Raw genomic sequence first — 26,870 nt, forward strand, 5'->3', positions numbered from 1 at the left:
CACAGGGGGGCACCTGGGTGGCTCGTCTGTTGAGCGTCCGACTTCGGCTCAGGTCATGATCTCACAGTTCGTGGGTTCGAGCCCCGCATCAGGCTCCGTGCTGACAGCTCAGAGCCCAGAGCCTGCTTTGGATTCTGTGTCTCCCTCTCTCTCTGCCCCTCCCCCACTCAAACTCTGTCTCTCGCTCTCAAAAAATAAAACATTTGAAAAATTAAAAAAAAATTGTATACACAGGGAACCCAAAAGAATGACTGAAAACCCGTAAGAAACAGTGAAAAGAAGGTTGAAGTGACCAGTTACAAAATTAGCATTAAAAGAAAAGCAATAGCTTTCTTATAAACAAACCAGGTAGAAAAATATATTTGAGGAAAAGAGCATTTTTTCAATAGCAACACCAGAAGAAAACATGTAGGAAGAAATGTAATGAGAAATATGCCCATATGACCTATATGAAGAATACCTTTACGGAGAAAAATGTAGAACTCTTATCAAGAGACATAAGAAAAGGGTCAAGTAAATGGAGAGATAGATCTTGTCTTTGCATAGGAAGAGTCCATATGAAGATATAATTCTCCTAAATAGTTCTACAAAGTTTACATAGTCCCAATAAAGATTTCGACAGGATTTTTAAAAAACTGATTCAGAAGTCCATATGAATCACAAAGGTGTGAAATTAGGCAAGAAAATTCTGAAAGGGACAGATAATGACCAGGAACTATCCAAAAATTCAATTTATTTTTATATAACTTCATTAATTAAAAAATACCAGACTAGGATAGTAACAGCTCAATAAAAAAAAGAAGAATCTATATATATCCACCAAAGTATACATGGGAATTTAGTATGTGATAAAACATTTCAAATTAACTGAAGAAATATCAATGACTGCATTGATGTCTGTTTGTTTAACAACGTAGGTGAAATCAGTTCTTTGAAAGACATAACCTACCAAAACTCACTCGAGAAGAAATAGGTAACCTGAATAGTTCTATTTCTACTAAAGAAATTATATTCCTAGTTACAAACATTCCAAGAAAGAAAATCCAGAATCAGATGGTTTTATTGGCAAATTCTAACAAACATTAAGGAAGAAACAGTATTAATTCTATACAATCTCTTCCAGGACTTGGAAAAAGTGAGACTACTTCCCAACTCATTTTATGATGTCAGCATTACCTTGTTACCAAATCCAGACAAAAATATTATAAGGGTGACATATAACTAAAAACATAATAATAAGGCAAAAAGAAAAGTCTTTACTCTCGGATGTCATGATATTCCCAAGAAGTCTACAAAAATTTTTTACAACTAGTAAGTATGTTTAGCAAGGTCCTAGGGGACAAGGTCAGCATACAAAAATTGAGCGTATTTCTATATACTAGTAAAGAACACATGGAAACCCAGTTTTTTCAAAGTACTATTTGTGATAATGACAATACTGATGAAATGAAACGCTTAGGAATAAATCAAGCAAAATATGTGCAGAATCTAGATGAAAGAACACTAATGAAAAGGGTTTTTTTTGGTTGTTTTAAGAAATAAATGGAAAGGCATACCATATTCATGGACTAGAGAAGTCTGTACTATTAAGACAGCACTTCTACTCACGCTGAATTTTAGATTTAGTGCCATCTGAATCAAAACCTCTCCACTATAGTTTGTAGGCACCAACAAGCTGACTTTAAAATTCATATGAAATGAAGAAAAAAATCATATGAAATGGCAAAGGGAATAAAATAGTCAAAATCATTTTGAAAGAGGTACAAAATTGGACACATACTACCTCATTAAAGCTACACTAATCATGACAATATAATATCAGCTGAAGCACAGGCAAGCCAACTATGGCCCATGGGCCAAATTCAACCCACTACAGCCCAGCCTACAAAGTTAAGATTGGTTTTGACTCCTTTTAATGGTTGGAAGATCTGCCCTCAACCACTGTTACTGAACAATGAATAGCTTTGAAGTTAGCTTTTACAGCGCTCATGTGTGAAGCTTACACTGCAGTACAGTCATTTAGATGACAGCCAACATGGTTTGAATCACAAGTAATCGCAAACCATTGTAAGCACTTCGCATGCTATCAAAAGATAAAACAAGAAATGAAATCTCCATTCCCACACAAATTCACAGCAGATATATCTTCCAAGCTCAGACTACAGTTCCAGCAGCATTTTTTCCACATTTTTACTCGATGTGTAAGTACAAAGGAAGTTTTCGTATTTCAAAATCCATTTAACTGTGCGTTTGAGGAGTTTCTACCTCGCCTTCAATTGGTGGCCATTAATCTATAATGTAATGACATGCTAAAAGGCAAATATCAAGAGAGGAATCTAACCGAATTCTATAAATGCCATTCAAGCCATGAATACACTCCATTGAAATCATATTCATGGTGAAACACACGAAATCTTATTACAAGTCAGTTTTAACAGACGAAGGTTTACAATAAATTTTGATGGTAGGGGATGCTGCCTTTGAACCCCAGCAAAGCAATATGTTATCCCATAAAAAAAAAAAGAACTTCATTTTTCTCATCAGTAGATACATATTGCAAAAAATATACATTTTCAATTATACAAATGTCACTGATAAAATTTTTGTGGAAACCTGTGTCTTATATAACAAGTATCTGTCTGATGTCCTGAATGTTGCCTCTTGGCATGCAGAGCCTAAAAAATGTAATACCAGGCGCCTTACAGAAAAAAACACACAAAATCCTGGACTGAAAGATTAAAGATACACAGATCAATGGAACAGAAGAGTCCAAAAATAGATCTTCACACATGTGGTCAATTTTCCACAAAAGGGCAGATCAGTGGAAAAGGAAGTGTCTTTTTCACGGATGGTGGTGGAACAGCTGGAATCCACGTATGGGGGGGTGGGAGTAAACCTCCACTTTGGTCGGTACTTCAATCCATTATACAAAATGAATTCAAAATAGAGCATTGGGGGGTACCTGGGGGGCTCAGTCGGTTAAGCATCTGACTCTTGATTTCAGCTCCAGCCTTGATCTCAGGGTCGTGAGTTCAAAGCCGTGCATTAGTCTCCAGGCTGGGCTTGGAGCCTACTTAAAAAAAAAATAGGGCATTGACCTAATTGCAAAGCCTAAAACCCTAAAACTTCTAACACACACACACACACACACACACACACACACACACACACACACACAAGAATGTCTCCCATGACCTCAGATTAAACAAAGATTCCTGAGATATGACACCAAAAGCATAAAAGAAAATTTGAAAACTTGGACTTCATCAAAATTGAAACCTTTTTCTCTGCAAAAGATTAACAGAGTGAAGAAACAAGGCACAGATTGGGAGAAAATATTTGTAAATTGCTGATCTGACAAAGGAGCTGCATGCAGAGTATATAAAACTCTCAAAACTCAACAGTAAGAAAATTAACCCAATTTTTAAAGATGTTCAAAAAGGATATATATATACATATATATATATATATGGCAAATCAGCCCATGAAAAGATGCTCAGCATTATCAGTCATTAGGAAAAGCAAATTCAAACCACAATAAAATACTACTACATAGCTACTAGAATGGCTAAAAAAAATTTTAAGAGGTGGCAAAGTTACAGAGCGACTGGACTTCTTATATACCGCCAGGGGTGATGCAAAATGGCACAGTCACATGGGAAAATATTTTGGCAGTTTCTTGTGGTTTCTTTTAAAGCTAAACACACACTTCCATACAGTTCAACAATCCTATTTCTAAGGTTTTACCTAAGTAAAATTAATGTTTATTTTCAAACACACAAACAACGTTTGTTTTTTTTTACCCAAGAACCTATATACAAATTATTAATAGAAGGCTTTACTCAAAAGCTCCCCCAAACTAGGAACTGGACCCTCGCTAAGTGCCAAACACTTTTCGAAGTATTCTGTGTGTTTTCGTGCTGTGAACGCTCACGACAATCCTAGGAAGTGAGTACTGCGTGATCCCCACTTTACACAAGGGAACCAAGGTACAGGGAGGTTACGTCAGGCATTAAGAGCTGGGATTTAAGGCTGCGTGGCCACAGTCCATAACCATATTTTAACCACTACAATATTAATTCCTCTCCATCACAGAATGAAGGAGTATGTGTATAACCCTTGGTCTAGAGTGAATCCTATGGCAACAATCAGAGAAATCCTATTCTAAAAATTCTGCATTGAATACCACCAACTTAGGTACTGCTGTACAAGAAAGTACATATATAAGCATATATAGTTACAGTTAGGCAGGGAGATAGTGTTTGTACCTCTGCAAAAGAAATAGCTGCTGACGTATTGGTTTCATTTTTAAGATGCATTAGTGTGTGTAAGTATATATACGTGCCAGCCAACTTTTGCAATGACAAGGTTTAGTGCCTTTTGTAAAGCCATAGCTTTGCTTATGAGTGTCACCATGGGCTTTAACTTTTGCCATCAATCTTGACAAATGTCTGAGCCACAGGACTCCCAAGGAGAATTCCATGCAATTTCTTGGCATGCTTTCGCGCTATTTGAATGTAATTTACATACCAGAGACTGTTAAAGAGTCCTGGAACCCAACTGCCTGGCTCCTGGTCTCACCTCTACTGTGTGACTCTGAACAAATTACGACCCTTATCTGGACCTCCGCTTGGAATAGGACACCGGATGGAGCATCTAGGCTTAGTGGGCCTCGAGCAGAGATGTGATTGTTGACAAATCCTAGAAGGGTCCAGCCCTCTGCACACAGTTGTTCGTGACCAAGTGCCCAGAGCCTGGAATCTTCCCACAGAACATCTTCCTTTGCCATTGACCTTCATACCCTCTCAGTTCATGATTATAATGGCTGATAATAGTTACCATGGGAGCACCCTAACAGGATTAAGAACAAAAGTATTAGTTAGTACTCCGCATGTGTCCGTCTTGGTCTGCATGCTCCCTCTTCCTGTACCCCCACCTTCCCTTCTGTCTGAGGGAAGTCTGAGTCAGCCAGCTCTGATCCTGGATTTGGTTATGCAGAACGCTTTCAGGTTTAGAAAGGGATGGAAAAAAAATTGCAAGGTGTAACCAATATAACTTAGAAATGGCAAGGATTGGTTCTTGAAAGAAAGATTGAATGAGGAAGAGGCTAGTCGGCCAGGCTTATGGAGTCTCCCGGCAGACACTTGGGTTGCGAGGGAGGGGGTGACGGGGAGAGAGGGTCTTTAAGATGCTTGCGACCCATTAATAATCCCCCCCCACACACACACACACCTCTCTTATAATTGCATTCGGTTCTTTTGTTTTTTGTTTGGGGGTGGTTTTTTGGTTTGGTTGGTTGATGTGGTTTTTCTTGTTTTTGTTATGGGGGTTTTGTATGCTCATTATAGAGACCAGCCTGTGTGAGTCTCTAGCTATACCCACGTGGCACTATCATTTCTTTTGCATGTGTGCGGCAGGCATTGTGATAAGCATTTATGCGTTTTCTCATTTGACCCTGAAACAAAATACTTTTGAGTTCGGTATGACTAGTATCATCACTTTGATTTTAGGGATAGGAGATGGAGGTTCTGAAAGGTCAAATGACGTGCCCGCACTAGTTAAAGGGCCAGGGCCAGATGTGAAGCCGGGTCTTCTCACTCTTTCATTCAGCAACTATTTACCAAGTGCCGCCTCTGTGCCAGGCATTCTGGGACCCTGAGATGTAGCCATGAAGTAGACAAAGTCCCTTGTCTCTTGGAGCCCACGTTGTAGTGAGGGAGACAGAGGGAAGGAAAGCCAACAAATGAGTAAGTAAACAGCACCACTTCAGATGGTAAAAGACAAGGGGCCCCGCAATCACTAATCCTCGGGAGTCTTTGGGAGGCTGGGGCAGAAGCCTCCAGACTGGGGTCATTACTTTACAGTTTTGTCGGCCGCGTCCTGGTGGCCGAGATGCGCTGGGAGCGGCCGGAGCCGGGCTGGCAGCAGGCGGCGCCCCAGGTGCGCCCCCGGGACCGGGACCGCTGCGGGGAAGCCCCGCCGCCGGGCAGCTGAGCTGCAGGTGCGCCTCTGACGCCGAGGATCCGGAGTCGTAGGCCCCTGGCAGCGCTCAGTCCGGGCACTGGGGACCCGAGCGGGCCGGCCCGCGGCGACTGTTGGCCCCGCGCCTCCCTGCCCCGCGCACGAGACTCAGGCCCTAGCCCCTCGCCCAGTCCCGCCCCGCCCCTGCCACGCGACCTCACCGCCCCCCAGGGGATCCCTGGGCAGCCTCAGGACCTGTCTGCACCAGGTGACTCTGCCCCTGCCTTGGGACACTCCCATCCATGGTCGACCCCAACGCAACCTCAGGACCCTCTCAGCTCCAGATGCCCCCAGGCTGACCCGTATCCCTCCTGTCTGAGGGACCCTCCCGTCGGAGGTGACCCGGACCCTGTCAAAGGCTCAAAACAGCCAAAGTAAAACCAATGAATCGCCGAAGTCGTAATCAGCCAAACTTTATTGTGCACCCACCAAAGTGAATTTGCAGACCAGGAAGGAAGCTCGGGGGATATATTGTAATAGAGCAGCTCGCACAGCGGGACAGCGGAGACTGTTCCTCACAGCGCTTCGTTACATTGCACTTTTCGGGGGCCGTCTGTCAACCTCGGCACATAGTTCACGTTTTGCTCATCATTTCTAGAGGCACAGCAAGAAATGATCCAAGTCAAGTTCGCCCTGCCAAAAGAGGCCACAATAAGCTCTGCTCCCAGGACTAAACTGGCTCTGTCTGCTCAGGGACCCTACAAGGTTGGTCTCGGTTTGTTTCTGATTTTAACCACCCTAACCCACGACCTTCCTGCTGAGGTGACCCCGACCCTGAATCACCACCCGCAGGCCTCCCCGCCCTTCTCCTCTCCGCCCCACGACCCTGGACACACCGCAGGATGCTGGGCCTTCCAACCTGCCCTGCGGCCGTTTTCTAGAAGGTTCCTCGCCCTCTGTCCAGAGCTCCCAGGACCTCCCCGCCCGGCCGGCAGTCCGAGCCAGGCCCGAGGCGGCCACTCGCCCTCCCTCCGCGACACCGGGACCCGCGCCCAAAGAAGAACAGTGCTGGGGGAAATGGCTGAACGGCCGGGGAAGGTCGAGGTTCGGGGAGCGACTGCTGCAGCCGCTGGAAGCGCAGGTGCACGCCACGACGCCCCGCCCCGCTCTGCCCTACCCCCCGCCGGGAGCCCGGCGCCCCCTGCCGGTCGCGCGCGGGTGCGCGGGGTCTGCGCAGGCGCGGGCGGGGCGGGGCGTCCGGGCGGGCCGGGCACCCGCAGGGTTGGCGTACTGCGCACGCGCGAGCCGGCCGGCGCGCCCCCTGCAGGAGCTCGAGCCGCCCGGTCAGCCCCGCCGCGGGTTGCAGGTGCCCCCTCCCAGCCGGGCGGCCCAGCCGCTGTCACCACCGGCGGTCGTCGCCGCCGCCGCCGCGAGGCCGAGCGCAGCCGGGCCCGAGGCCGGGGACCCCGCGAGAGGGCAGCGCGCCGGCCGCCGCCGCCCTGGCGCCGAGGGTCGGTGAGTGCCGCCGGGACCCGCCACGCGCGCTCGCTTGCTCCGGAGGCTCGCGGCAGCCCCCCGCCCGGCCGCCTTCCTGCCGTGGCCGCCCCCCTCCCCCCGCCCATCACTCTGCGGCCGTCCCCCTCCCGGCACCCCGCCCCGGCGCGGCAGGTGCACCTCCCGTGGAGGCAGCGCCTGGCCACCGAGACTCTGGCTTCCCCTCGGGCCGAGCCTCTGGGCGTGTCCCCCTCCTCGAGAGCGTCTCCCTCCCGCCGGCCCCCGAGCTGGACGCGCCGCCGCACCCTTTGTGCCGAGCCGGGAGGGGGCACAGGCGGCACCCGCTGGCCTTGGTCCTGAGGCACCCGGAGCATCCGCCCGCCAGAGCCTTGCAGCCCTCAGGCCGGGAGCCCCGGCAGGGCCGCCGGGATGCTGCTGGCTCATCCCTCGTTCAGAGAGATTCTCAGTGTGGGTGGGAGTCCTTCCCCACCCTGGAGTCCGCCTCATTCCCGGGAGCCAGAATGGGGGGGCAGGGGTCCACTGTTCATGGTGGGAGTTGTGTGGTGGACAGAAAGGCAGGGACGCCTGGCCTGGGTGGAGAGGCCTGCAACCGCTCTCAGTAACCTCTGGAGTCGGTATGAATTTGCGTTTACACCTGTGTTGGCGTTCAGGCAGTACGCTGTCGCTTCATGAGGGCCGGTTTTGTCTCCTGCACCAGGGTTTAGGACAGGTGTATATTTGGTTCATGAATGAGTGCCTTGGTCACTTCCTTAGACGTCGCCTAATTAAAGCCCATCACCTCACAGGGTTTATTTCTGTGTGTTGGCTCCTTTGCCTCCTGAACTTCGAGCCCACTTACTGCCACGACTGGCTCTCGTCGGGCTCGCATTCCCAGCACATAGCCAGAGTCTGGCACATAACAGGCACTCAAGAAACGCTTGTTGAATGGGTGGCTGACACCCTGAGACAGAGCCAGGGCCTGGGCAAGGTGCAAATGAAAGTCAGCCTGACTTTTTTTTTTCCTACTGAACACCTGTGTCATTTGATTGGGAACGTTTTGGGGCTGCCTTTTGTAAACCTGAAAGGATCAAGGTTGTTTTACAAAATTTGTGTCAAGGGAAAATAAGAAAAAAAAAAAAAAAAAAAGAAAAGGAGAACAGGTAAAAATGGATGGCCTGGGAATCCCCTCACCTGTTTTTCAACTCCTTGCAGATTTTTTTTTTCACTGCACACTTGGTCATCACATCTGGCAAACAGGATGACATGGTTCGCTCTCCGAGGCCATCTCCCATCATCCTGATGAGACAGCCGTTTGAACAAGACAGAGCAGCTCAGGTTGTCCCTTCAAAGACGCTAGCCTTACACGGTGCATGTGCCGGTCTCCTGGGAACCTGTTTTGACTTGGTCTCGAGTGAGAAGGCCCAGGGAGGACTCTCTCCGTGACTGTTTGTTCTCTAGCCCTGCTTCCCATGACGACAGTAGACCTATCCGCTCTCGAGTCAGTGAGGGGGAAAGCATTCTAGAAGTCTGGGGAGAAGGATGGGCAAGGCTCTAGCATGACAGAAAGACCGATTGGATGTGATCCCTGCTCTTGGGGCCCTTAGGATGTTGCTAGAGTATGATTTATTCACCAGTAGCTGCGACGTAAGACAGGTTGAGATAAGTAGCAAGCGAGGCATCAGCAAAGCTGCCGCAGGCGTCCAGAGGCTGAGGGGCGAGAGCTGAACCCTGACTGCGTGTCAGAATCGCCAGGAACGGGGGAGCCTGGGCACATCGGTCAGTTAAGCATCTGAGTCTTGATTTCAGCTCAGGTCATGATTGCGTGGTTCATGAGAGTGAACCCCAAGTTGGGCTCTGCAGTAACTGTGGGGAGCCTGCTTGGGATTCTCTCTCTCCCTCTCTCTTAGCCCCTCCCCCACTCACTCATGCTTGCACACACCCTCCCTCTCTCTCTCTCTCTCTCTCTCTCTCTCTCAAAATAAATAAACTTCAAAAGAAAAAGGAATCACCCAGGAATGAGTCCCGTGCCCAGACCAGAGCCTAGAATCTTCCGGAGTGGGCCTCTGATGTCAGTTTCTGTCTTGAAGCACCCCCGGGAGATTCTGTCGTGCAGCCAGGATGTCCACGGCTGCTTCTCAGAGGGGCTCGGACCGGACTGGGAAACGATTTTCCAAGAAGACAAAACCCCAAAAGTCCCAGGCCCCTGTGGGAAAGTGTATGGTGTTGTCCCACTGTCCCTGTCCTGGGAGACTTGGGCTTTGCTCATCCCCCGAATGGCTCAGAGATTCAGAGTCAACAGGCAGACAGGTACCTTTGCAGGAGCTGAGTAATGAGCCTGAGCCGTGGTTACCTCTCCCTGGGGGCCCTCAAGTGCCTCATTACCTCATCTCCTCCACCTAGAGAGGCAGGACAGAACAGGGATGGGACCAAGGCTCCGGCAGGGCTGAGGGAAACAGGAGCTAGCACAGGCTTTGTGGGACCCTCTCCTGGGCCACACCTTTGACTTAAAAGTACAGGGGCGCCTGGGTGGCGCAGTCGGTTAAGCGTCCGACTTCAGCCAGGTCACGATCTCGCGGTCCGTGAGTTCGAGCCCCGCGTCGGGCTCCGGGCTGATGGCTCAGAGCCTGGAGCCTGTTTCCGATTCTGTGTCTCCCTCTCTCTCTGCCCCTCCCCCGTTCATGCTCTGTCTCTCTCTGTCCCAAAAAATAAATAAACGTTGAAAAAAAAATTTTTTTTTAAAAAGTACACCCCACCAAGCCCTGCCAGGTGACGAGCTTCACTATAGACTCGGAGCTGTGCGACCCTGAGGAGACGCCCTGGATGGGGTGGGCGGTGCTGGTGAGCGTGAGGCCAGCAAACCACGGGCGGTCCAATGCAAGTGACCACAGCCTTGAACCCAGCCTCCGGCGGCTCTCGGACAATGACCAAGGCTTGTGGATCTGTTCCCACCTCATCTATGCAGGGGCCCCTCGGGTAAATCCATCATCCACCAGCTGTTTCTTGTGTGCTGGTATGCGTCAAAGAATTTGAGCTTGTACCCCCTGGGTTTTAATTATTTGTTTGTTAAGTAGAGCCGTGTACTAGTGTCCTGAAAATCACAGACCTAAATACATACAGAAATACAGACCTTTTAAAGGGACAGGAGGCAGAGCAAACACGATTAAATTTGTTCCACATATTGACGCTACCAGACCAACCTTAAAAACATGTGCTGTTTTTATGATTATTTTTTTAAGTAATCTCTCTGCCCAGCTTGGGGCTTGAACTCCCAACCCCCAGATCAAGAGTTGTGTGCTCTGCCGACAAAGCCAGCCAGGCACCACCCTTGTATGTTGTTTCTAAAAGAAAGCCTTGTGAGCAAGTCTCCATCCCATTTATTTTAATTTTTTTAATGTTTATTTATTTTTGAGAGAGAGAGAGAGAGAGAGAGAGAGAGCAAGCAGGGGAGGGGCAGAGAGAGAGAGAGGGAGACACAGAATCTGAAGCAGGCTCCAAGCTCTGAGCTGTCAGCACAGAGCCCGATACTGGGCTCGAACCCACGGACCGCGAGATCATGACCTGAGCTGAAGTCGGATGTTTAACCAACTCCATCCCTTTATAAAGCCTTGGTGAAACTTGAGTCCCCTGGTCAGCAGGTCTGGCTCTGGGTTCTGTGTATTTCAGTTCCTGGTTCTGGTGGTGTCACAGGGAAATGCCATGTTCACAACGTCACCTGTGAAGCCACACAGACCGCGCTCCCAGCTGGGAGACTTGCTTTTCACTCCTGCTTATCAGCCTGCGAGGGTTCTTGGGGCCCTAGGCGTTCAGGGGCTGTCGGGGCAGGGAAGCTTCTGGCGCCCGAGGTTCCTGGAGTGTGGGTGTGAGCGTGTGTGTAGATGGCTCTGTTGCAGCGGACACCCACTCCAAACACCCTTCCGAGCTCTGGGGTTTAGTTTGAAAAGCCGCAGCTCTCACACCTTGTCACCTTTTCTTTGAAGGGACAGGTTTGAGTGTGTTGGCTTAAAAGAAATCAGCTAGCTGACATACTCACGCAGTCATTCGCCATTGAGTAAAAGAAAAGGCCTCTCGGAAGAGAGTCTGCATTTCCTCCTTACGTGCTGAGTCCTGAGATAACCAATGAGCCTCCCGGTCACTGGCGGCGTTCACGGTCATTTCCCAAGTCCCGACAAAGTATCAGAAAGCTTCAGCTGTGATTTCGTTTGTTTGTTTTAATTGAGCACAACGCATCATATCCCGAGTCATGTGAAGCCCCAAGACGGGGGCGAGGCTCCAAGCAAAGCGGTGGGCGGGGGCCCAGGGCCACGCCGTGTCTCAGAGCCCCTCCTGCCCCCCGGGGTGCATGGCCCCCAACACACAGGCCAGCAGGACTGCCACGGTCCTTTCGTGTACTGAGTGTCGGTAAAGCCCATTTGTCTCTCAGTTTTAAAGAAAAATACTTACAAGTGCAATTTGTCACCGTCTATTCTAGTAGATCGTCTTGCTCACCCAACTCACAGCTCAGTAGTGGGGTTCACTGGCAGGCACCGGACTCTATGAACGTGCCTGCTGTTTTCAGCCTGTGTTTTACGGTGTTTATTTATTGGTGTTAAGACACTGTATCTGCAGAATCCATTGAAATAGACATTTTCATGTTCATTGGGCACCTCCCCGCAAAACACCCCCCACAAAAAAACCCAGAGATCGTGGATCAACAAATGAGGAGCAGCATTACTGCCCTCCCCCAATCCCGCTGCCTTCTCGGCACAGCGTCTGAGGCCTCAGTCCACTTCCCTTTCTGGCTCATTCCCTGCTGCTCCCTCCCCAGGCGCTAAGAACTACGGCCGCTCCCCACCACATACTCTTCCACTTTTCCGTGATCTTATCCCACCCCCCCCACCCCCGCCACCCAGCTACTGGGACACTCGAGACTGGCCTCCCTTGTCACCCACCCCAGGAGCCTTCCCAGAGCCTCCCTCCCCCACGTCGTGCGCACGCACACAATAAACCCGATCTTCTCCAGAATCTCCCGACGCCTCCTTTGGCTCGAGCCACGGCACTTACGGTACACGTACGCGTTCGCAGGCTGTGAGCATCTTGGGTTAGGAATGTTGTGATTCCCATTTCCAAACCCTCAGCCCCCCTTGCACAGCAAGAACTTGGCAGATGTCTGTTGGATGAATCAATGCTTTTTTGTCTTGTGTATCGTAGAAGATTCTACCCACAAGCATTAATTAAGTACCTATTTGGCGTGTACACACGTAGGCCTTTACTACCAATGACTGTTGTGGACTCCCCGTGTCGATGAGGAAATGCCTCCCTAGCTGAGACAGGTCCTCACCAACCTGACTCCTCAGGAAAAGCACCGAGTCCCGGCCAGCGCCACCAGTAAGGCCCTGTCTCTGTTCCACGCCCGTGGAACGGATGTGCTTTTCTGCTCCCTGTGTGACACGCGGAGGGAAGCCCAGCTTTGTGGAGACCCCCCCCCCCCATTTCTCACCGTGCCGTCCTCCAGCCTGGGCAGACTTAGGCTCCCCTGGGAGGAGATGCACTGAGCTCGGGATGTGACAGGAGCTCGTGACCCAAGGGCATGTGCCCTGCACCGGGGCCCTGGGCATTTCCCCTTGCTGGTCTCGAGGCCGCCTCGGCAGTGACCTCTCTGGAAGCGTTAATGCCACCCTGTTCCTTATGGGCTGAAATGAAACCTGGTTTTGCACGAGCACACAGACCGGGGGGGGGGGGGGGGGGGGGAATGTTCCAGCCCAGAATGGGAAAGCACAGGTGAGGCAGTGGAGGTGCGTGGCGTCTCAGCGCGCCCTGAAGAACCCCGCCAGCGTGGCATCTGCACAGTCACAGTGCCCGTGAACTAGCACGACCCACAGATCTCGAACGCGCGCAAGTTACTGGAAAAACCGTCTTTAGAGGAATCCTGTGCGCCACTCTGAGAGCCCTCAGGAGCTAGCAGGCCACGGGGTGCGCTGACTGTGGACCAATTCAGTGACTCGCCTGAAAAGCAAACATCAAAATACTCAACGCTTTGTGTAAAGTTTAATATTTTAACAGTGAACAAACAAAGCTTTTAGTGGGTGGGGGCGGGGGGAAGCTTTCCCTTCCCCTTGTGGCTCTGCCCCTGAGGAGCGAAGGTAGCCCCACAGGGGAAGTTCTCAGCGGCTCTTGTGGGGCGGAGGTGGCGGCTTTGCAAGTGGCCCCCGCCTGAGTGTTTGCCGTGGGGTGGAAGGCGCGGGGCTGGCTCCGGGTCGCCGTCACCGCCACTTCTGGGGACGCTGTGCCTCCGCGTTGAGTGTTTGAAGCAACTTTTCACTTCCTTTCCTCATGCACCTTTGCTTTCGTAACCAGGAAGTTTCCCAGATTTTGTAATTCTGGGAATCTCCTTTAAATTTCTTTTTGCTGGAACAGACCGGAAGCAAGTATGGCATCGGTTGGGACTTTGGATGGCGCCGGGTGTGCGTGAGGCCACGGGCCCGGTGCTAGAGAGACACAGAAATAAACACCTATCAAAGTGGCGGGGCTCCGGGAGTATTTTCTGTGTGATTTCTAATGTTACATTGTGGGAGCGACACATGTGATTTTATAAAGATGTCGACTACTTTCAGGATCCACGGGGATGTGGTAGCCAGCAACACAGGCAGGGAGGGTCACGTCCTGGCTCTGCGGCTTTCTTCCTGTGCGATCCCGGGTCAGGTGCTTCCTCCTCTCTTTGTAAGAGTGGAGACGGCAGAAGCCAGGGCTAGAGGAGCTCTAGAAGCATAAAAATGATGTGAATGCTTCTCTTTCCATGCATCGGGGGGAACGAAGACCCACCCCTGCGGCCTCTGTCCCCCTGAATCCTTCTTTCTCTGTTATCGGATCTGCTCTGTCTTAAGTAACACACTTGCAATCCGTTTTGCTGTTCGTTTTCTAACTTGGTGAGAGGTGTTCCATGATCGCTTTCCATGTTTTGCTCTAGAGCCCTCCCTTCGCCCAGAGGTGCCCAAGAGTCATGCCAGCGAGCCCCGGGCCCCTCCTGATGTCCCGTGAGGCGTCAGCCACCCTGCCGCACTCGAGAGGCCCGCAGGCCCCACCCCAGAGCCCTCGAAACAGAGCTGCGTCCTCCCAGCCAGTCGTGCCATAGCCCTGGAGGGAGACCGCGGCCGGGAGCCTCTGCCAGGACCCAGGTCAGTTCACGGGTGCTGCTGTCGCCTCGTAGGGACTGCGGGAACACGCCCGGTCTAACCTTGTGCCCTCCCCAGCCCTCAGCCGGGAGAGGCAGGATTAAGCACGGGGATGTGTCCTTTCTTGGCCAGACTTTCCCAGCAAAGGAAGTCCCCTACTTCTCTGACCAGAAGACTTCCTCGAACCGTGACCTTTTTGTATTTCCATCTTGGTAGAGGAAGAAAGTTCAACCCGGCCGGGTGCCCGTCCGCCTGTCCTGGGGATGATGGGCCCCGCTTGAGGAAGTGCTTTCCCGTCTTAGCCTAACCCGCTTCTGGAAACCTTTTATAAACCACAGGCCCTCACGGGTCTCACGAAACCACTGCTCTTTTATTAACTGTCCACAACTGATTTTATGACAGTTTTTCCACCTTGTTAATTTTGAAAGAATTTGGGTAATTTATTAAGTCACTAGTTCATAGCACTCCATACTATCTCAGCTTTCATGCCTTCACGTTTTAACCATGCAGTTAATTAAAAGCGTATCTTAGGTTAGTTTGTAAGTAACTTCTCTGAGTTGTGCTCTCTACCAGTATTTGTTGACTACTCTCGAACGCATAAATTTTGAGCATTGTTAGATGGATCTGCACCGCCCCTTCTTAACTAAAAAAAGCAAGAGTTTCATTTTATTTTTTTTTTTTTAATTTTTTTTTTTCAACGTTTATTTATTTTTGGGACAGAGAGAGACAGAGCATGAACGGGGGAGGGGCAGAGAGAGAGGGAGACACAGAATAGGAAACAGGCTCCAGGCTCTGAGCCATCAGCCCAGAGCCCGACGCGGGGCTCGAACTCACGGACCGCAAGATCGTGACCTGGCTGAAGTCGGACGCTTAACCGACTGCGCCACCCAGGCGCCCCAAGAGTTTCATTTTAAAAAGAGCTTTCCTGGAAATGACTCCGACCGACTGAGGCCAAATGTAAAGTTGGCCTTTTTAAGAAAACCCACGAGTTCTCACTCCGCCTGCGGGGTCTCAGGGCGGCTCCTCCGGGTGGTGGTGTTAGCGTGCGGTGCGCTCACGGAGGAACGATTGCCTAGCCATTTGTCCGAGCGTTCGCGCCTCTTAACGGCCCCTGGTTGTGTGGGGTTGTTTCCACCCGTGTGCGGAGCCAGTTCGTTGAACTCAGAACTTTCCGCGTGTGTCACACAGGCGTCTCCTCACCTGAAGGACTGTGAGCCGCGAAGGGCCCCTCAAAGGTCCCCCCGCGACCTGGCCGTGCGGACGGGAACCAGGAGTGCTCTGGGGTGTCCCCACCTCCACCGCCCACGTGCCCACCCTGGGTCTGAGCAGCCTGGTCCACCCCCAGCCTTCATGCCAGCAGCTTCCGGAAGGCGGTGCTGCCGTGTCCTGGACGTCGTGGGGTCTTCCTGAGCTAACTGACACCACCTCCTTCTGTAGCAGGTGAGCGTCTCACCTGGGCCCCGTGTCTCTGCTCACACTAGACCCTAGACGCCTAGGGAAATGCACGTCCCCAGATGGAGGGAGGCCTTTACAACGCCCCACCCCATGTGGGTGAATGATGTGAATGCTTCTCTTTCCATGCATCGGGGGAAACCCCGCTCTTGGTTCTGCCCAGCTCTGCGCACCGTTGTTAGATATGATATCCCGCTGTGCCACGGGGCGGGTTTTCTTTGGAGATCTTCTTTCTGTCATGGGGAGGCCACATGGCAGCATTCACGGTTAAAGCAGGAAAAACTGGTCCCAAGCGTTCAAGGCGGGAGAGCCGGCGGGCGCCGTGCCATCGTTCTGCCCACCTGTCCGCCTACCGTGTCTGCTCCCGGTCAACAGGGCGAGGCCCTCTCCCCGGCCTGTCTTCCCCACCGCGCCGCTCTCTGCTCTTGCTGGTTCTGTGAGCGTGGCCAGGGAAGCCGGGGGAGGGGGGATGAGCGGAGAGGCAGCACAGAGGACACAGGGGACACCTGGGTGGTGGTCACCCCGCGCCAGCAGCACGTGGCGCATAGAGCTGGTCTCTGAGGGTGCGTCTCGGGAGGAGATGGTCACCGCCCTGGAGCGCGCCTTCTCTGGGAGCGGCCAGAGCAGCGCTGGCAACCGCGCAGCAGCCGGGAAGGGGGGACGCGGCAGGAGGGCCCCGTCTGAGAGAGTCTCCCGGCCCCCAGGTGCACCGGGCCTTCCGGTGGGCGCGGACATGGCGGCGCTCAGGCAGCTGGCGCTCCTGCTCTGGAAGAACTACACGGTGCAGGTGGGTGTGCGGGGCGCGCCGGGAGCCGGGACCCAGGAGGGGTGGCCCGGGGAGGCTGCCGTGACCCCCGCCGCCACGCCCTCCCTTCCTCTTCCAGAAGCGCAGAGTGCTGGTCACCGTCCTGGAGCTCTTCCTGCCCCTGCTGTTCTCTGGGATCCTGATCTGGCTCCGCTTGAAGATCCAGTCGGAAAACGTGCCCAACGCCACCATCTACCCCGGCCAGTCCATCCGGGAGCTGCCCCTGTTCTTCAGCTTCCCCCCTCCCGGCGACGCCTGGGAGCTGGCCTACATCCCATCCCACAGCGACGCCGTGAAGACCATCACAGAGACGGCGCGGAGGACGTTGGTCATCAACATGAGAGGTGAGATGTCCCCTGGATCCCGTCGCGTCTGGCCGTGAGGCTCGGGCCCGGGCGAGCGGCCCCGGCCGGCGGCCAGACCAGCATCGCCCCTTGTTGGCGGGTCACTCGTCATAGAGTGGGGACCAGACTTGCAAGGGCGGAGTGGAGCCCCGTGTGTGCCCGCTGCAGCAGCACGGGCTCTGGAACCGCTCCCGATTACTCGTGGTGGGAACAGCCGTCCACACCCTGGGAAGGCTCTTGCGTTACAGGGGCAAGGTGTGCCGGGAGTGTGCGGTGCTGGGGCCTTTTCTGGGTTGTGGTTCTGGGAGGACAGCGCTAGCAGAAGGCATCAGGAAGCCTGCCGAGGGACACTCCCAGTACGCGTGCCTGTCACCTTCCTTCACTCTGCTTCCAGTGTGAAAAGCGTGATCGATCCCTTTCCCGCCTCTCGATTTAGGCAATGTAACCTCGGGGGGAGGTCCTTGGCCCTTACTGGGTGATGACCGGGAAGCCCTTCGTGTGGAGCAGGGTCTGGTGACGGAGAAACCGTGTGACACATTACGTTAGCATCCACTCACATCTTCCCGACCCCACACGCAGCCTCCCCGCTGGGGGTCAGTCTCTGAGATGGGGTGGGGGTGGGGGGGCAGGGGAGGGGCACCAGTGCCCTCGGCCGCCGGTCTCTCTGCCCAAAACGAAAGCCTCCCTGATCCCTGAGGACAGGCGGACAAAGCCCAAAGGAAACCTGTACCTATGCAGTCTTTGATCTGAACGTGACCCGGAGCAGCCAGAGTGCTGAGTGGGACGGGCGCTCGGGCAGCTCACGGCTTTCCCACAGCTCGGGGCTTCCGCTCGGAGAAGGACTTTGAGGACTACGTCAGGTACGACAACCGTTCCTCCAACGTGCTGGCCGCCATAGTGTTCGAGCACACCTTCAACCACAGCAGGGAGTCCCTGCCACTGGCGGTGAGGACCCCACCCCACAAAGCCCCTCTCTCCCTCCCCCAAACAAGCCTGGCCTGCAAAGGGGCTCTGCCAGCCTGGGAGGTGATACCTGGCCTTGCTGCCGGGCCAGCGTCACTGTCACGGGCCCCTCGGAGGGCGCCCGGTGCCGTGCTAGCCTGGGGGGCTGCACGGTGGAGGAAGCCTGAAGGAGGCAGTGCACTGCAGATTCTCATCCCCCCGCATCTCCAGGCCTCTGTGCACAGATGGGGCAGGTGGGAAAGGAGCAGACACCTGGGACCTGCCCACCCCGGCATTAGAATTTCAGCTATCTATTTAAACAAACAAAAGGAAGTCCTTTGCCCATCTGATGGCATTAAGACCCGGTTAATTTTTTTTTTTTTAATTTTTTTTTTTCAACCTTTATTTATTTTTGGGACAGAGAGAGACAGAGCATGAATGGGGGAGGGGCAGAGAGAGAGGGAGACACAGAATCGGAAACAGGCTCCAGGCTCTGAGCCATCAGCCCAGAGCCCGACGCGGGGCTCAAACTCACGGACCGCGAGATCATGACCTGGCTGAAGTCGGACGCTTAACCGACTGCGCCACCCAGGCGCCCTGAGACCCGGTTAATTAAGACTGTCCAGTTCCCCGAGCATTATTTCTGCGGCCCTCCGCCGATTATCAGGGACGCCTCAGGTGCAGAGTTCCTGTAGGTAGATAGCGAGACGGCGAGAACACTGCGGGGGCTCGGCTGCGGGGCCCCTGTCGCCGCCCCGGGCAGGACCACTCGCTCTGACGCTCCGGGACCCTGTGTCATTGGCGAGGGGCAGGAGAGGTGGTGACTTCACGGCACTGAGCCCCCTGATGGGTCTCTGGTTTGACGCGGATGTGTGCCTCTGTGCCTGTCAATCAGAGCAAGTGGCTTTATCTTTGGTCCCACAGGTGAGGTACCACTTACGGTTCAGTTACACACGAAGAAATTACATGTGGACCCGAACAGGCTCCTTTTTCCTGAAAGAGACCGAAGGATGGCACACCACTTCCCTTTTCCCACTGTTCCCAAACCCAGGACCAAGGGAACCCGCGTCCCCCGATGGCGGAGAACCTGGTGAGAAGCTTGGGCAGCGGCTGGATCCCTCACTGGGCCACTGCCTGGTGATCGCGGGGGTCCCACCTTGCCTTTCTTTGCAGAAATACTCCTAAAGGAGCGTTTGATCATCTTCTGCGTAGAAGGAGGGAAACTTCTGGGAAAACTGGGTTCTGAAAGGTTAAAATACTCAGGATGGCAAAGGCCGTCTCTCTGGTTCCCAGGGGGCACATGCTCTCGAAGGAAACCTCTGTGTTTCGGTCAGTTTGCATCCGATCTGTGGGCTTGGTTTCACACCTCCCTTCTCTCCCTGGCTTCCACTGTGTCCAGGCTAATGGGCTTTGTAAGCCGTGTGGTCCTTGAGTAATTGTCCAGGGTTAAATTGCATCCGTGGGGCGCTTGCAGAAACTGGATCTTGGCCAGTTGTACCCTGTCTTTGCGTGTGTTGGTCTGTCCCGTGTGACCTTGGTGGGCAGTCGACCTGTTGGTCTCCTCGCAAGCACGGTTGTGTTCTAGAATGGAGTGGAGCCAGGGGTAAGCGAGGAGTAGCTGGGACCCGTCCGTGGGTTCCAGGAGGCAGCCAGGGTGTTGCAGAGAACACAGGATCCCACGGCCTGTAGGAGGCAGAGCGTGTTCGAGATTTTGGTGGAAAGACCCAGGAATGTCTCTAAACGATGCACCAGGGGGTAGCCACACCCACTGCCTGGGCCAGGACTGTTCTATTTGTGGGGACACTTTCCTGAGGTTGGAAGCAACAGGAGAAAGACCAGCAAACTGCACCAGGTACAAACTTGAAATTTGACAAAAAAGGAAAAGACGTAACACCAATGACTCTGTTTTGTGTTTTGTTTCTCTTCCGAGATTTTATTTAGCTTCAAGTTAGTTAACATGTAGTGTAGTATTGATTTCAGGAGTAGAACCCAGTGATTCATCTCTTACATACGACACCCAGTGCCCATCCCAACAAGTGCCGTCTTCAGTGCCCATCACCCATTTAGCCCCTCCCCCACCCACTTCCGTCCAGCAACCCCAGTTCGTTTTCTGTATTTAAGAGTCTCATATGCTTTGTCTCCCTCTCTGTTTTTATCTTATTTTATTTTTCCTTCTCTTCCCCTATGTTCATCTGTTTAGTTTTTTATTTTCTTTTAAAAATTTTTTTAATGTTTTTATTTATTTTTGAAGGAGAAAGAGAGACAGAGCATGAGAGGGGGAGGAACAGAGAGAGAGAGGGAGACACAGAATTCGAAGCAGGCTCCAGGCTCTAAGCTGTCAGCCCGGAACCCATTGCGGGGCTCGAACTCATGAACTGTGAGATCATGACCTGAGCTGAAGCCGGAGGCTTAACCGACTGAGCCACCCAGGCGCCCCTATCTAGTTTTTTAAATGCCACGTAAGAGTGAAATTGTATTTGTCTCTCTCTGACTTATTTTGTTTCGCATAATACCCTCTGGCTCCGTCCACGTCATTGCAGATGGCAAGATTTCCTTCTTTTTCATAGCTGAGTAATATTCTAGTGTGTATATATGTGTATCACACACAACATCTCTTCTATCCATTTGTCAGTCCATAGACATTTGGGCTCTTTCCATACTTAGGCTATTGTCGATAGCGCTGCTATAAACATTGGGGTGCATGTGTCCCTTCGATACAGCATACCTGTACCCTTTGGATAAATACCTAGTAGTGCCATTGCTGGGTCGTAGGGTAATTCTAGTTTTAATTTTTGAGGAACCTCCACAATGTTTTCCAGAGCGGCTGCACCAGTTTGCGTTCCCACCACCAGTTGCAAGGGGGTTCCCCTTTCTCCGCATCCTCACCAACATCTGTTGTCCCCTGAGTTGTTAACGTTAGCCATTCTGACAGGTGTAAGGTGGTATCTCATTGTGGTTTTGATTTATATTTCCCTGATGATGAGTGATGTTGAGTTGTTTTTTTTTTTTTTTTTTTTTTTTTTGAGAAATGTCTGTTCGTGTCCTTTACCCATTTCTTCACTGGATTATTTGTTTTGTTGGGTGTTGAGTTTGATATGTTATTTATAGATTTTGGATACCAGCCCTTTATCTGATATGTCATTTACAGATGTCTTCTCTTATTCCATCGGTTGCCTTTTAGTTTTGTTGTTTCGTTCATTATGCAGAAGCTTTTTAACTTGAGCAAGTCCCAAGCGTCCATTTTTGCTTTGCCTTAGAGACATGTGTTATAAGAAGTTGCTCCCTCTGAGGCCACAGAGGTTGCTGCTTGCGTTCTCCTCGAGGATTCTGATGGCTTCATTTAGGTCTTTCGTCCATTTAGAGTTTAGTTTTGTGTCTGTTGTAAGAAAGTGGTCCAGGTTCATTCTGCCTGTCGCTGTCCAGTTGCCATTGGATATTCTTTCCTGCCTTGTCGAAGATGAGTTGGCCATACATTTGTGGGTCCATTTCCGGGTTCTCTGTTCTGTTCCATTGATATGTGTGTCTGCTTTTGTGCTGGTACATACATACAACACCAATGTTAAAAGCAAGTAGGAGCCTGGGGAAAACATTTCAGCAAATGACAGGGGTCCACGTATTTTTATGTTAAGGACTCATTAGTCCACACCAGTTACAAGGACACAAAGACCCCTGAGGTGTGGAAGGGATGCGGGCCTGGCACCCAGCACGCCCTCAGCATCCCCAGCCTGGGCTCTGCCCCAGCCCCGTGTCCACACCTCAGACCCGCTGAGCCCGTGATGGGAATTCAGCCTCTGGAATAGTCAGAAAGGAGGAAGGGTGCACACGTGCAAAGGTGTTTGCCATGGTCACAGACCTGCGGGCGGCGGGAGACGATGGGGGACAGGGTGACGCCTCCATTCCTCGGAGCGCTGAGCAGCCCCAGAAGTCGTGGTGACAAAGATGAGGTAACAGGACAGGCCTCACGAGCAGCGGTGTGATGTGATAAGACCAGTGTCCCGGGGCCCTGTCCCTCCCCCGCCTCAGTGCCTCCACGTGTCCAACGGAGACACGGCCAGCTGCTCTGCAGGTGGGTTGTGAAGAGCTGAACCCCCATCCAGCACCACGGCGGGTGTCGGTAACTGCTGCCACAGCCCCAGAAGTCTCAAACCCAAGGGCGACGTGGTACCCGCCATGCTGGGCTCTTTTCTCCTCTTTTCCTTAGGGGCTGGCTGCAGGCTGCTGGCATTTCCATGTTCCAGGACGCTGGGTCGTGTTGTAAATGTCACTGTACTTTTTGAATGAGGGTGCCCCTCTCTGTCCTCGGGGACTCGGGCTGCCTTGTGCTCCCCTGTGGCTGTGCCCACCTCTTCTTTAGGCCGCTCTGCCGGGCCAGGCTCAGGACTGGAGCTCCCTGTCCCGAGCCTGCCGCTCTTCCCAGGCCCTTCACTGGAAGAATTTATGACCGCCCACGTGGAGGGGGGGGGCCGGAAAGGGCCAGCGCGGAGAGCGCACAATGCCCGAAGGCCTTCGGGCTGTGACTCCGCCTGCTTTTGTGGTGCTAGCTTTGGGGGTGGGGGGATGGAATAGAAGCTGCCAGTCACCGGGCCTCACGACAGCAGCTGGTTACACCGGATTGTCTGGGTGGACCTGATGCAGTCACGGGGTCCTTCGAAGTGGACGCGGGAGGCAGTCGGGAGGGTCAGAGAGATGCCGCCCGGCTGGCGTTGGGGGTGGGTCAGGGGCCACGGGCTGGAGATGAGGGCGGCTCCTACAAGCTAGAAGACCGGGGACACCGTAGGAGCATGAGGTGGTGTCGCTCCGGGGCCGCGTTCACCAGGGAGACCCCGGCACAGCTCAGGGCACGCGGCTCCGTGAGCCGCGCCCGCGATGCGGCCCTTCTGACGCGAGCCCACCCATGTGCGGGACGTGCTGTGCTCCGCACCCAGGGTACATCCGAGAAGGCTTCCTGGCTGTGCAGCACGCAGTGGACCGGGCCATCATGCAGTACCACGCAAACGCCTCCACGCACCAGCTGTTTGAGAAGCTCACCGTGATCGCCAAGAGGTTCCCTTACCCGCCTTTCATCTCGGACCCGTTCCTCGTCGCCATGCAGTATCAGCTCCCCCTGCTGCTTGTGCTGAGTCTCACCTACAGCTCCCTCACCGTCATCCGGGCCGTCGTGCAGGAGAAGGAGAGGAGGCTGAAGGTACCCTGCCCCACGCGGCCCCGCGCCATCCAGGCGGGGCGTGGGCCGAACGCCCACCGTGGTGCCGGTGACCCCCGGGCTTCTGTGAAATCAAGCCCAGTACATCCAGATCTTTCACACCCAACAGAGCACCGCATTTTGCGTACAGCGTGCTGAGGTCTGAAACGTTGGAAAGACCACGGTTTGGATGTGCTGGGTCAAGTGAGACACGGCTTTGAAACTAATTGCACTGCTTTGTCTTCACTTTTTGGCCGTGGCTACTATAAAATTCTAAGTTGTTGTTGGTTTTTTTTTAAGTTTATTTTTGAGAGAGAGAGAGACAGACAGACAGAATCCCAGGCAGGCTCCATGCTGACAGTGCAGAGCCTGATGCAGGGCTCGAACTCACGAGCCTCGAGACCACGACCTGACAGAAATCAAGAGTTAGATGCTTAACTGGCCTAGCCCCCCAGGCACCCACTAAAACTCTAAATTATATACACACACGTTCCGTTTCTGCTGCGCAGAGCCACTCTAGAGAGAAACAGCCTTCACGGAGGGCCCGTTCACTCTGCACAGATCCGGGACAGCTGTGGGTGTGGACCGCCAGGCTCACTGGGATGGGGGTTAAGGAAAGCGTCGCCACAAAGAACGTCCCTGCCTTAGTCGGGTACAGTTGTGTGCTAGCGTCACCTGTAAACTCATCCCAGTGACGCGCCCATAGTGACCCAGACGCCGTGTGAAGTCCTTCCCTGGCGGTTGTCTGCAGGGCCGGTGAATTGATACTTAGCGTATTCTCAGTGACCACATCTGCGATCGCTGGGGCCTGTAAGCCGCGCGGGCAGGCGGCCGGGAGAGGGTTCGGGGGTGCCGTCTGCTGGGGCACCGGAAATAGCAGCGAAGTGAGGCGATGACGCGGTTGGCGGCAGACGTCAAATGGCTCACGAACCGGGGCGCCTGGGTGGCGCAGTCGGTTAGGCGTCCGACTTCAGCCAGGTCACGATCTCGCGGTCCGTGAGTTCGAGCCCCGCGTCGGGCTCTGGGCTGATGGCTCAGAGCCTGGAGCTTGTTTCAGATTCTGTGTCTCCCTCTCTCTCTGCCCCTTCCCTGTTCATGCTCTGTCTCTCTCTGTCCCAAAAATAAATAAACGTTGGAAAAAAAAAAAATTTAAAAAAAAAAAAAAAAAAAAAAAAAAAAAATGGCTCACGAACCAACGCTGGCGCCCACACGCGTGGGGAGAGGGAGGAGGAGGGCAGGGGATGCCGGCACAGCGGGACCCGCGAGAGTCCCCCGGTGGCCCGGCGTGGCACGCGCATGCGCCCGGAGGCACGGGCCGCAGGCCAGGGTGCGGGGGTGTCAGTGCGGCCCTCTCCCCAGGAGTACATGCGCATGATGGGGCTCAGCAGCTGGCTGCACTGGAGCGCCTGGTTCCTCCTCTTCTTCCTCTTCCTTTTCGTGGCCGTGTCCTTCGTGACCCTGCTCTTCTGCATCAAGGTGAGTGTGGCCTCGCCAGGAGCCTGGCGGTCGGGCGGACGGGAGAGGCCGCCGCGGCACCCCAGGCACCCCCGGCCTCGGCTCGGCCTCCGGGGTGGGGGGTGGGGGGGGGGGAGGACGGCGCACGCGGCCCTTCTCCCACCCTGTCCACTCTCGTTGGAGGCCGGGAACGTTTAAGGTCTTCCTGGTTTTGTCCCCACCTTCCCCACCGCGGCCTGCCCGGGTGACCGTGGACGCCCGCCACGCAGGTGAGGAAGGGCGTGGCGGTGCTCGCTCACAGCGACCCCTCGCTGGTGCTGGTTTTCCTGCTGTGCTTTGCCGCCGCCTCCGTCTCCTTCAGCTTCATGGTCAGCGCCTTCTTCAGCAGAGGTGAGCCGTCCTGCCCTGGGCCCCCAGGGGCCCCAGCGAAACCCTGCCGTGTCCCCCCCGGGCCCCCTGCCCGGAGTCAGAGCAGCTACGGCTGGGGGGGGGCTGTGCTCTGTGCCTTCATTCAGACCCTGTCCTCGGGACGTCGGGCACGCACCTGATTCCAGCCCTTTCTTCTCTGGCCGTCAGCATGTCCTAACCTTGCTCTCCCGCCCGAGTCGTGTCCAGTAGCCGTGGAAAGCTGTCTCCGCGCTGGGTGTGTTCCCGTGGCCGCGCACGTCGCCCGGCAGTCCCGGGTGGTGTCTCTTCCTTTAGCTGCGCTTTGGTCTGAGGACTGGTGTCTTTTTTCAGCTCCGCAAAATCCCGCTCACACGTCGACCCGGTTTTGGGCTCCGTGATCACCGTCCCTGCCTCTCGCGTTGTCCTCGTCTCTTTTTTCCTTTCCTGTTGGGGCAACATACACATAACGGGCAGTTTACCACCATAACCATTTTTGCGCGCACAGTCGAGTGGGCTCCACGCTGTGTCGTAACCGTCCCCACCACCCACCCCAGAGTTTTTCCGTCCCCCCAGACTGAAGCTCTGTCCCCCTTACACCGACTCTCCGTCCCTCCCCGGCCCTGGCGCCCACCATCCACCTTCTGTCTCTGCGGTGGCGGGAACTCGCGTGAGCGGGATCACACCTACTTCTCATTTTGTGCCTGATTCTCTCACTGTGTGAACCGCCCTGGGGTTCATCCACGTCACAGCGGGTTCGGGATTCCCTTCCCCTGTAAGGCTGAGTGACATTCTGTCGTGTGGATGGGCCACTTGGCTTATCCACCCGTCACCGCACACTCGGGTGCTTCCACGGTCCAGCGCTTGTGAATCGTGCAGCCGTGACCATGCGTGTGCAGGCACCTCTCCGAGACCCGCCTGCAGCCCTTGGGGCCGCGGACCCAGTAGCGGGAGTTGCGGGTCCTCCACTGACTCTCTGTTTAGTTGTTTGAGGAACTGCCAGACTTTTCCACAGCGACCGCACCGCTCTCCATTCCCGCCCGCGGCACACGCTTTCCCCGCACCTCGCCAGCACTCGTCATTTTCTGATTCGGGGGGTGGTTTTTTAAAAGTTTATTTATTTGTTTTGAGAGAGGTCAGGGGAGGGGCAGAGAGAGAATCTCCACACTGGGCATGGAGCCCAGTGTGGGGCTCCATCCCAAGACCCCGGAATCATGACCTGAACCCAAATCAAAAGTCAGATGCTCAACCGACTGAGCCACTCGGGTGCCCTGGGGGTGTTTTGGTAGAAGCCATGCTGGTGGGTATGGGGAGGGTGTCTGGAGGGAAAGCTTGTGTGCACCTGTTTGAGCTGTCGGCTAAACTAGCCACTGTTTTCACGGGACACCGTGTTTGTTGGGAAGAATGACCATCAGACTATGATTACTCCCCTTGGATATTTGGCACTTTCTCAAATGGGAGCTGGTTTTTAAGGAAAATAACTGGCGGTATCTGACGTCCATTGAATTTTTAAAATTCTTTTTAACATTTATTTTTGAGAGAGAGACAGAGCACAACAGAAGCGGGGGAGGGGCAGAGAAAGAGGGAAACACAGAATCTGAAGCGGGCTCCAGGTTCCAAGCTGTCAGCAGAGACAAGGGGCTCGAACCCAGGAACGGGGAGATCATGACCTGATCCCAAGTTGGAAGCTTAACCGACTGAAC

The 26,870-nt window shown here is 53.4% G+C and overlaps 2 protein-coding genes across 2 annotated transcripts in view; one reads left to right on the forward strand and one right to left on the reverse strand.

Moving 5' to 3' along the window:
- Positions 1 to 6,475: 6,475 nt before the first annotated feature.
- On the reverse strand, positions 6,476 to 7,829 carry LOC123589094 (collagen alpha-2(I) chain-like). Its single transcript, XM_045460735.1, has 2 exons — positions 6,858 to 7,829; positions 6,476 to 6,654 (listed from the first exon to the last, which is right to left on the reverse strand). The coding sequence occupies exons 1-2, from the start codon at positions 7,827 to 7,829 to the stop codon at positions 6,616 to 6,618; spliced, it is 1,011 nt and encodes a 336-aa protein (XP_045316691.1). The 3' UTR covers positions 6,476 to 6,615.
- The window catches only part of ABCA3 (ATP binding cassette subfamily A member 3), a 46,254-nt gene continuing 26,735 nt past the window's right edge, over positions 7,352 to 26,870 (forward strand). The window contains exons 1-10 of the mRNA XM_045461306.1: positions 7,352 to 7,476; positions 14,399 to 14,606; positions 15,792 to 16,043; positions 16,760 to 16,842; positions 16,940 to 17,204; positions 18,022 to 18,149; positions 19,071 to 19,236; positions 23,072 to 23,331; positions 24,688 to 24,804; positions 25,053 to 25,173. Coding sequence (XP_045317262.1) covers positions 16,789 to 16,842; positions 16,940 to 17,204; positions 18,022 to 18,149; positions 19,071 to 19,236; positions 23,072 to 23,331; positions 24,688 to 24,804; positions 25,053 to 25,173 — 1,111 coding nt within the window. The 5' untranslated portion in view covers positions 7,352 to 7,476; positions 14,399 to 14,606; positions 15,792 to 16,043; positions 16,760 to 16,788. The remainder of the gene's footprint in view (positions 7,477 to 14,398; positions 14,607 to 15,791; positions 16,044 to 16,759; positions 16,843 to 16,939; positions 17,205 to 18,021; positions 18,150 to 19,070; positions 19,237 to 23,071; positions 23,332 to 24,687; positions 24,805 to 25,052; positions 25,174 to 26,870) is intronic.

Source organism: Leopardus geoffroyi, chromosome E3 (genome assembly GCF_018350155.1).
Source record: "Leopardus geoffroyi isolate Oge1 chromosome E3, O.geoffroyi_Oge1_pat1.0, whole genome shotgun sequence".
Taxonomy (NCBI): Eukaryota; Metazoa; Chordata; class Mammalia; order Carnivora; family Felidae; genus Leopardus; species Leopardus geoffroyi.

What these genes read in the sequence shown, in the direction of transcription:
- LOC123589094 (XM_045460735.1), bottom strand. Translation starts at nt 7,829, where the DNA reads ATGCTCCGGGTGCCTCAGGACCAAGGCCAGCGGGTGCCGCCTGTGCCC. An exon ending in GGAAGGCCCAGCATCCTGCG is followed by an intron (nt 6,655 to 6,857) that starts GTGTGTCCAGGG and finishes CTCTTTTGGCAG; the next exon opens with GGCGAACTTGACTTGGATCA.